This window comes from Saccostrea cucullata, unplaced genomic scaffold, assembly GCF_032062105.1.
Source record: "Saccostrea cucullata isolate Sc308-1 unplaced genomic scaffold, CSIRO_AGI_Scuc_v1 ctg559, whole genome shotgun sequence".
NCBI lineage: Eukaryota > Metazoa > Mollusca > Bivalvia > Ostreida > Ostreidae > Saccostrea > Saccostrea cuccullata.
The window spans coordinates 21,189-32,121 of NW_026922212.1; the positions used below are offsets into that span (position 1 = coordinate 21,189).

General features: G+C 32.7%; 1 protein-coding gene across 2 annotated transcripts; it reads right to left on the bottom strand.

Moving 5' to 3' along the window:
* Positions 1-47: 47 nt before the first annotated feature.
* On the bottom strand, positions 48-5,662 carry LOC134261396 (uncharacterized). Of its 2 annotated transcripts, none has more exons than XM_062743838.1 (4): positions 5,238-5,662; positions 5,019-5,096; positions 2,073-2,297; positions 48-501 (listed from the first exon to the last, which is right to left on the bottom strand). In XM_062743838.1, the coding sequence occupies exons 1-4, from the start codon at positions 5,470-5,472 to the stop codon at positions 257-259; spliced, it is 783 nt and encodes a 260-aa protein (XP_062599822.1). In that variant the 5' UTR covers positions 5,473-5,662; the 3' UTR covers positions 48-256. The 2 variants fall into 2 exon arrangements, with proteins under 2 accessions (XP_062599822.1, XP_062599821.1); XM_062743837.1 differs by having other exon boundaries at positions 2,073-2,306.
* Positions 5,663-10,933: the final 5,271 nt, after the last annotated feature.

Consider the following 10,933-nt stretch of genomic DNA (forward strand, 5'->3'; position numbering starts at 1 on the left):
TAATAAGCCTTTTTTCACCCATATCTTCTCTATAAGGACACTACCTAACTACCATTGTAGATGTATGTAGATTCATCCTTACGAAAAAATGTGTTTAAACAAGATATCACTTTTAATTAACCACTTGTATTTTTTGTCCCTTTGTCTTTAAACATGTCTTCAACATACTCCCATTTGAACTTTCAGATGAACACTTTCATAAATAAAACGCAAAAAATGAAACATAATACATCTTTAAAAACAGTTTATTACATTATCACTCTTTGGAACATACAGCACAAACCAGTTCTCTTCCCTCTACGTACGGTGGACATTTCAGTGAGCCACACCGAGCTTCGACATGATAAAAAAGGTAGCCATTTTTGTCAAGATGACCGCCGTGTAAGGTGTCTGGATTCTTGTCTACACACTTATATGTAGTTGCAGCGGTGTGATCATAACGTCCAGCCATAAGATAACCCTCGTATTCCAAACTCCACCCTTTGTAACATGTTCTTTTTGCTAAAAAAAAAAAATGCTGACTGTGCATTTAATTTTGGAATGATAAGGACTGCAATGCATTTTTAAAAAAAAAAAACTTTTTTTCAAACATGAACCTTTATTTAAAGGTTTCTTTATTAATTAAACTTCAACGTTACATTCACCTACCTACATAACTCAAACAACAAATGTTCATTGAATGTCAACATAAACCAAAAATTCTTTAAAAGAAAAATAATGTTTCTGTTATATATGTCATAAAAATATATGAGTCATATTATGAAAATAGAGAAGAATTCAAAGAATGATTGATCATCATAAATAAAATCCACAAACAAAACAAATCTATGTGCAGTGCTTAAAACAAGAACCCTTGGAAATTCCAGAGGTGGATTTTGGTTTTCAGGAGGAGTAAGTGTCGACTGTTCATAGCCGCCGTAAGCCGCATGTATTGATCAGGGAGACAGAATATTTCGTACTTAATTAATTATAAAAGCAAAGGTCAAATACTAGTATACGGCCCAATGATATGTTTTATTAATTAGTATTGGTTAACAAGATCATTATAACGACCATAGAATTTGCTTGCTGACTTTAAACCAAGTGTTTAAAGAAAGATTGACAACTTATTGTATGATTTGTGTCTTCTGATTATGACTACGTCTATGTCTAGCAACATGTAAGGATGATGCCACATAACTGCTATCTTGGGCCTTTTTTCCTTGACGAGTTATATTTATTCTACAAAGATTTTGACAGTTTTCAAACATGAATAAAAACGTCGCCTTTTGAATAGTTTCAATATTTCTGACACAGTTTAATCAGAAGGATTACTTCATTATCTATGATATTTTTAGACCCTATGACAGGAAAATTCGACTTGGTTTGTGACACATTCTTTCACTAAATAGAGAATAGGTGGATCTAAGTACAATAGAGAAATATGCGTGTCCGAGGAATCTACCTTATATGGCTATTGTTATTATATAGCACATAGTCGCTTACAGAGAACAATTGTCCAATCCGATGACTGGATGACAAAACATGCTGGTCTATTAGATGTTTATATTTTATCACAGACACATGGTTAAGGTCAATTCACACGTTATTTCCACTATACTAGTATTTCAAATTTTAAATGATCAACAAAAGCCTTTTTATGCATGATAATACCTATGGAACCTCAGCATCTATCGTTTTTGGACAAAGCAAAATATACGAAAATCGTATACATGAAGCCATTTGTCCATGTATCGATTTACAAATGGTTAATCATATAAGCATATTCAATAAAACAAATCAGATAAGAGAAAAAAGAGATCCAAATGACCGTTATAAACAACAGTAAATAACAGTAAGTACTCTACTGTTAATTGATGATGCTTGTAGTATTGATCAGGTTCCTGTACACTCCATAGTCATTTTTTTGTATAAAAGCAATGAATAATGATTCATAATCAAAATTCAAATTCCATCTCTCTGATATATAACCTTTAAACTTATAACTTAATCGATCATTTCTTGCTTAATAATTTCAAAGTTCAAACACAATAATATTTTAATCGACCATTCTTAGAAATTAGAATTTTTACCTGGAAATACTTTCACTACAGTTCTATTTCTCACTAGGCAAACAGCACAAGGAACATCATGGTTTTGAAGTGAAGCCGAATGACTAACGTCCGATGTTTCGTATTCTGCTCCAAACACATAAGCCTTTTCCCCATCAGTTCCATCCCTGTAGATCCCCCACTCTGGATCTCTCGGTAAACACAGTGGATCTACGGCTGCACCACTGTGACCGTACCATGATCCGCCTGCTAAACCTAGTAATATACATTTATTTATTCTTTGAATTGCATAATATTGTTTAAAAGATTCAGTGATAATTCAAAACCTTAGAAAGAATATTCTATGTAGCATGTAATACATGCATATTCATTACTACTGTAAGCGTACTTTTTTCCACGGGGAAAGAATATTCTATGTAGCGCGGATATCCTAGACTGTCACTATATGTATTTATACATGCATATTTCCGCGGAAAATTACTATTTTAAAAATTTTAAGAATAAAATAAAAAAAAATCTATAAAAAATGTTTTCATAATGAAAAGCCTATTTCCCTACAAAACACAAACTGCAGTAAAATATTGCTTACTATTTTGAAACATAGTTTCAAATTGTTAACTAACGTTTTCTTTACTTCAAAATACATAATATAGAATAGAAAATACTATACAAGAGAAGTCCATGTAAGAAAAATTTATCAAAGGTTCATTATATAGAAAAGATTTTGATTTCATGTTGAAATCCTTAAAAACATACATGTTTAAGGTCACAATTATATTTCGAAAAAAAGTAATAAAAGGCTTATGTTTTGCTTTTATATTAATTTATACAGCAATTTATCCTTTATACCACAGTTAACTGGCCATTGTAAATGAGCATTGTTTAGCATTGTACAATGAAATATTTTTTTAAAAATACGTTATTTCGAACTTTTTCACTGTTGTTTAAACTTTGACATTTTGCTTTACTTTTGATTATTAATAATATACTTAACAAGTATCATGATATGGTAATTCCCCCTTGATATATTTTAAATACTATAAATCAGAGAGAAACAAGCATAATCCAAACGAATTATAACTTCTAAGCATGAGCTTAAGTGTACAATAACTTCCAATGTACGAGGGCTGTTCCATAAATAATGTCCTGAACTTTATGACACACAGTACAGATATCATATGGCATTAATCTTGACTTTCTGTCATTGTTGAATCTTTAATGAACTTATAACAAATTATGTGACGACTTTTCATCACATAATTTCATTGTGAGAAGCTGGAAAACAAGGGCTATTCGAGACACTGCATTGAAAATGAATGGTAAAGAATCGGTAAACTAGAGTGAAATTAAACGCTTCATTAAAGCTGCTGTAAAACTTGTTAAGAACCCCAAAGAAATATTCACTGAATATGTAAAATTTACAGCAATCAATATCTGTTTTATAGACAATTGAGCAGGTGCATTTCAATGATAAAAATTATATAATGGGCATCAAAAATGGGTACCCTCCTTGCAAACAAAAAATTATAACAACTAATGTACAGTTTGCCAAATTTCAACAAATAATTACTGATGATGTATGATTGACTATAATACACATAGCAAATTTAAGAGACATCATTTCGCGAGTAGTTCACACTGTTATAAAGAAACGTTTAACAGTAAAAAAGCTTAGTAGTCAAAAGTCACCCTATGTTTTAAAAAATGAGTGAAAACGACTTCGTGTAAGAATATCTAAACAATTATTTAAAAATATCAGTAATTGTAGTAAACCACGTTTGTTTGAAATTCAAACAGATAATGAAACTTGAATCTATTGCTTAAACCCCTCAAAAAAAATTTAAAATAAGATGTACTTTATAAAAACAGAAAAGGTCTGAGAAGAGCAAAGAATTGCATGAGCACAAAGACATATTTATATGCAATTTTCTTAAATAGTAGTGATCTTGTTGTTCAAATTCGTATTCAGGAGGCTTATTTTAATTTTTGGAGGAATCTAGAAAGCAATTTTTTTAAAAAAATCAAAAGGTTAATGATAGGAGGGAACCAGAATCAGGAATCTACTACATTCAATTTCTTCATGACAGCGTCCAAACCCGCACGCCCTGAAGAGTAAAGGAGTTTTGCGGATAAACAGAAAGTTAATGTTCTTTCACATTAACAACATTCGCCAGATCTTTCGCCTTTTGACTTGTTTCATTTTCCAAACTTGGAAAAAACGCCTTTCAGAAGGAAGAAACAATTCCAGGAAATCATAGGATTTGCAATTTTCCAGTAAACTAAGGGTCATACCCGAAAATGAGTTCTAAAAATAATCCGAAATTGGATAAAAAATGTGTTTTAATTAAAAGAGAATATTAAGTTAAATCATTTAGAAATCATTGAAAAGCGTCTTTTGCTTCTTTCCGAGCACCGAGGACATTATTTATTGAACAGCCCTCGAACTATTCAACAATTTTGCCCACTTACCCATCTATAAATTGCATACATGAAAGAAAAAAAAATATGCATATAGTTAATTTGTTTCGGTTGTAAGGAATTAATTGAAAGGTGTGATATTCGATTTTTGGAGCAATTCAGGAAACAAATTAGAAATGCTTTGTCTCATAGTCATTGCTGTTATCAAATTCTATTTATGACTGCACGTCATATTGTACGTTGTAGTTGCCTGGGTTTATCTTAAAATGCACTGAGTGTTCAAACAAAGCAAAAAAGTATTAAGATGATTTCTGGATTGAAAATGCAATTTAAAACGAGTAAACGATTGAATTTGATTGATACTGAGTGATTCCATTCCTAGATCTGCCCACGTCTGCTTTTGAAAGATCTTTTGCAAATAGGTGTAACGGTTGCTGCACAATTCGCCTGCAACACTTCTACGTAAAATAAATTCTTTACAACCCTTACAACCGAAACAGATACTGTTTATCTAACTTAAAGGGTATAATTTTTTTAATCATGATTAACCCGAATAAACTATTTCTGCGTTGGAGGGACACGTTTTCTTCCCCCATCTTGTATAAACAGCACTCCGATTATGTTTATCTACAAAGTGAAAAATGATAATTTTAATTATAATATTTATTTTGCTCTGAAAAGACGTTGTTGTCATCTTGTTTCTATTTAGAACTGTTTTTTATGTATATGGTGTTAATTATCAATAGCAATAAAATATGCGATTTATACCTCCACTGACAACACTGGCTTCCATCTCTTTCTTGAAATTCTTCATAGATTGTTCCATGGTCTCAGTGAAGCTTTTGAATTCCCGCTTTAAAGCCTCCACTTGATATGCCCCTAAAGCAGACGACAACTGACCTGTCAGGTATCCCTGTAACATGTCCTTACAGTTTCCGGTCTCATTTTCTGCTTGCACATTATAAACAAGTAGCACAAAGAAAATTAGGCGGGGCTTCATCATCTAAAAAAAACATACAATCTTGGAGTCAAAGATGCTATTCTTTCTGTTCAACTTGTCAGGCCATTTATTGAACATATGATAGTTCTGCAATTCAATCTAATATTCCTTCATATAGTTTTGTTTTCAGTCTTCTATATCGTAATGGTCGATCTATTTATGATTGTATAAAAACAGTCCACATCTGATTTACACAGCTCAAATATATTATTTTACCCTAATACGAAGTTACCTGGAACATCATGTATATATCTTTGTTTGTAAGGATTTTTATAAAGTTTAGCTGTCCAGAATACGAGGGACGTTCTATAAATAATGTCATCGCTGCTCTGAAAGAAAAAAAACGCTTTTCTATGATTCAGTCTTAATGATTACACTAAAATATTATCTTTAAATGAAAACACGTGTCCGCAACAATTTTATTCAATTACTAATTGTTTTTAGAACACATTTTTGAGTATGACCCTACGTATACTGGAATATGGTAGATCCTATGATTTCCTGTACTTGTTTTCTGAAAGGTGTTTCTCCAAGTTTGGGAAATGAAACAAGTCAAATGTTGAAAGTGCTGGCCAATATTGTTGGTGTGACAAAACATTAACTTTCTTTTTATCCCCAGAACTCCTTTACTCTTCATAGTCTGTGGGTTTGGACGCTGTCATGAAGAAATTTAATGTAGTGAAATCCACATTCTGGACCCTTCCTCTCATAAACCCTTCATTTTGTTGCAATCATTTTGCTTTCTAGACTCTTCCAGAAATTGAAATTACTTCCTGAATAAGAATGTGAACAACAAGACCACTTACATTTAAGATAATAGCATATAAAACTGTTTTTGTGCTCTTCCAATGCTTTGCTCTTTTCAGCCCTTTGCTTTCTTGTCAAGAGTATCTCATTGTAATCAAGTGTATCTCATTGTAAATTTGTTTTGAGGGTTTAAAGCAAAATGGATTCAAGTTTCATTATCTATTTGAATTTCAAACGAACATGGATAAGTACATTTTTTAATTTTTTTTTTTAAATAATTGATTAGATATTCCTACACGCTGTCGTTTTCACTCATTTTTCAAAATATTGGGTGATATTTGAGTATTAAACATTTTTACTATCAAATGTGTCTTTAAAACAGTTGAACTAAAAGTCAATCAAACATACTCAGTGATAATTTGTTGAATTTTCGCAAATATACATTGGTTGTTGTATGTCCTTGTAGCCAAGGACGGTACCCATTTTTGATGCCCGTTACATCATTTTTAGGTCACCTGAGTAAACTCAGGTGACCTATTGCTATCCGTTTTCGTCCGAAGTCGTGCGTCGTGGGTTGTGCGTTGTGCGTTAACATTTGAACATTTTCAGCTTCTTCTCTGCAACCACTGAACCAATTTCAACCAAATTTGACACAAATCATTTATGGGTGAAGGGGAACAAAAATTGTGAATTTCATGATCCCTACCCCCCTGGGGCCTGAGGGGTGGGGCCAAAACCACTAAAATTAATGCTATCTTTAAAAATCTTCTTCTTTACTCCTAGACATCAAGCAGTCAAACTGTTTGCTTGATTGTAATCAGCATTGAGTCCTCTGCCAAAATTTTGAACTTCATGACCCCAGGGTCAGGGTTTCTAGTGCTAGGGCGGGGCTGAATAGATTATGTAGTGAAAATGCATTATTTCTTTGAAAATCTTCTTCTCTGCTCTTGGGCATTGAATAAACTAGCGAAGTACATAGTTATGATGAGCAAGAGTGTCTCTACCAAAATTGTGAATTTTATCAGGGGTTCTGGTGTTAGGGCGGGGCTCTATTGATTATATAGTGAAAATACATGAATTCTTTGAAAATTTTCTTCTCTGCTCCTGGGTATTAATTAAACTAACTAAGTACATAGTTATGATGAGCAAGAGTGCCTCTACCAAACTTATGAATTTTATGGCCCCAGGGTCAGGGGTTCTGGTGTTAGGACGGGGCTCTATTGATTATATACTGAAAATACATGAATTCTTTGAAAATCTTCTTCTCTGCTCCTGGGTATTAAATAAACTAACTAAGTGCATAGTTATGATGAGCAAGAGTGCCTCTACCAAAATTATGAAATTTATGGCCCCAAGGTCAGGGGTTCTGGTGTAAGGGTGGGGCTCTGTTGATTATATATAGTGAAAATACATGAATTCTTTGAAAATCATCTTCTCTGCTCCTGGGTAATAAATAAACTAACTAAGTGCATAGTTATGATGAGCAAGAGTGCCTCTACCAAAATTATGAATTTTATGGGCCCAGGGTCAGGGGTTCTGGTGATAGGGCGGGGCTCTATTGATTACATTGTGAAAATACATGAATTCTTTGAAAATTTTCTTCTCTGCTCCAGGGTATTAAGCAGATTATATAGTTATGATGGACAAGGGCCCTAATCTTCCAGAATTGTCAGGGGTACCGTAGAGGGGGGCTGTTCTTATATACTGAAAATGAATGAAAGGTTTGAAATCTGCTCCTTGGTATTAATCAAATATCAAGGCTTAAGGGTCAGGGGTTTATGTGTGGTAGGGGCACTACAGATTATTGCTGAATATTACTGATTAGTTGAAATGCATTTTTTGTTCCCCTACGTTGCCAATGGGTATTAAGTAACAAAACTGAGCAACTGTTATGTGTATTGTTATGATGATCAATGGTGCCTCTTTCAAAATTGTGAATGCCATATCATCTGGCTTATAACATGAATCAAATTCACAGGAAAGTTGTTATAATGCTCATGTGTTATCTCATGTGTGTATAAAAACATTGGTTCATTAATATAGATTCAAGTTTTACAGCAGTTTTAATGAAGAACTGATTCTTGACTATTCATTTTAAATGCAGTGTCTAAAGGCATATGATTTCACATATGATCAACTCATTAAAGTGTGTCAAACTTAAAGGCATATGATTTCTATGTCGTGTGTCATCGAGCTGATGATTTATTGAACATTCCTCGTAATTATTGCAATTCAGATTCATTTTAATTGTTGGTGATATTTGTACATTTAAAACTGGCAAATGATTTTAAAGAAATATATACTTTTAAAATGCTTAATTGTATTCGGCCAGGGTTGATTTAAATCTTAATTTTTATCATATTATTATTGTTCATTTTTGAAGATTAGTTTATACATTGTATGATATTATAATTTTTATTACATATTTTATAAAATTATATACGTTTACTTACCTCGACTGAAATAGTTTCCTGAAAATAAAACTTAGGAATTTTTATATTTGACAAAGCTTCACCTGTGCAACCCGTATAGGAGCAATGCACAACTGGTAAAACATATTCTTTTCTATACCTGTGATATAATTTTCAGATGTCATTAAATTGTAATTTAACACTGAAGTGTTGCTATTTGTGATTTATTTTGCAATTTTTTCTCGCACTTTGTACCATATTCAAATAGATTAATTTTTTTGTAATATGATTAAGTGGTGTTCTGTAGATATGCAATAACGTTTTCGATTTTGTCTTTTCTATCTTGGGCTCAAATGGGCCTAAAAAGACTTTTTTTAAACAAAAGAAAGGCTCACAGGTCACTTCTTATATTCTATTGAAAATATTGAGCACACGCTTGCCTATCTGAGATTGTTGCACATAAATTGCATCTGATACTTGTGTATAACTGTAAAATATATAAATCTGGAAGATAGGCAAGCTTCTGCTGTATATTTTCCGAAACAAAATATGCTGTAAAATCGATGAAAATACATGTATGCATAAAAATGAGAAAATTAGAATATTGATCTCTTCTGACCTCTCTGTGACCTCTGTTTATTCCTAAACCTAAAAAACCAATACTCAATTTGTGACAGGGGTTACAACAGGTTTTTATGGATAAACTGTTGCACCATTCTGAAAGACACCCAAAATCAGGGGGCCAAAAAGGGGTCTTACCCTATCTTGTCCTTTCATATAGCATGATTCAAAATAGCAAAGAAAATAGACGTCAGTTTGAATCTTACTGTGCACAGTACAATTAATTTGACTTTTTTTGCACTTAAATTTTAACGATTGATTAAGGTATTCAATGTATAATGAACGGATTTTGAACGATTTTAAACATTTTTAAACTAGTTAAAACGCATTGCTAGATAATGATAAAATGAAATGAACCAAATTCACAAGACTGATAGCATAAAAGGAGACAGTAATTTTGCACGTTTAAAGTTTTTGAATAGTTATCTACCCTTGATGAAAAGAAGAACAATTTTGATTTCTTAAAATATCTGCCGTAAATAATTTATTTTATTTCATACTTTCATAAACAGGGAGTTTTTGTATATTTTCACGAAGAGAGGTTTTGAAATTCAAATTACTTTTTACAATATCTGATAAAATCATGCGCGCCCCATAGACTTCAATGTACATGTACAATTCAAGGTGCAATTAATTGGACAATAACCAAAATTTTTATAAATTCCTTTGGTGGAGCATTTTTATTTGATACCATCTTAAAAACATCTTAAAATGCTATCATGATTTAAAATATCGGATCATTTATTTATTAGGTACAAAATATGGTCGTTACACATTGAATACCTTAAATCAGTTTGATCTATTATAACTGATCAGATGTAATTATGACAGTAAATATAATAATGTTGTACGTACAATAGTTCGAATAATATAGGGTTATGTATTATTGAACCAATCGTGCAAGTTAATGCACATATATTATTATGTCACCTTTTTAGGTCACCTGAGTAAACTCAGGTGACCTATTGCTATCTCTTTTCGTCCGTCGTCGTCAGTCGTACGTCGTACGTCGGTCGTAAACTTTTGAACATTTTTAGCTTCTTCTCAGGAACCACTGAACCAATTTCAACCAAATTTGGTATAAAGCATCTATAGATAAAGGGGAACAACAATTTTGAATTTCATGGCCCCTGCCCCCCTGGGGCCTGAGGGGTGGGGCCAAAACCACTAAAATTAATGCAATCTTTAAAAATCTTCTTCTTTACTTCTGGACATCAAGCAGTCAAATTGTTTGCATGATTGTAATCAGCATTGAGTCCTCTATCAAAATTGTGAAATTCATGGCCCTGGGGTCAGGGGCTCTAGTGCTAGGGCGGGGCTAAATAGATTATATAGTGAAAATGCATTATTTCTTTGGAAAACTTCTTCTCTGCTCCTGGGCATTGAATAAATTAAGTAAGTACATAGTTATGATGAGCAAAAGTGCCTCTTCCAAAATTGTGAATTTTATGGCATTAGGGTCAGGCGTTCTGGTGTTAGGGCGGGGCTTTATTGATCATATAATGAAAATGCACTAATTTTTTTTTGAAATCTTCTCCTCTGCTCCTGAGTATTAAGCAAACTAGCTAAGTACCTAGTTATGGTGAGCAAGAGTGCCTCTTCCAACATTGTGAATTTTATGGCCTCGGGGTCAGGGGTTCTGGTTTTAGGGTGGATCTTTATTGATTATGTAGTGAAAATGCATT

What these genes read in the sequence shown, in the direction of transcription:
- LOC134261396 (XM_062743837.1), bottom strand. Translation starts at nt 5,472, where the DNA reads ATGATGAAGCCCCGCCTAATTTTCTTTGTGCTACTTGTTTATAATGTG. An exon ending in AGCCAGTGTTGTCAGTGGAG is followed by an intron (nt 5,097 to 5,237) that starts GTATAAATCGCA and finishes TTCACTTTGTAG; the next exon opens with ATAAACATAATCGGAGTGCT. An exon ending in CGCAGAAATAGTTTATTCGG is followed by an intron (nt 2,307 to 5,018) that starts GTTAATCATGAT and finishes GTATATTACTAG; the next exon opens with GTTTAGCAGGCGGATCATGG.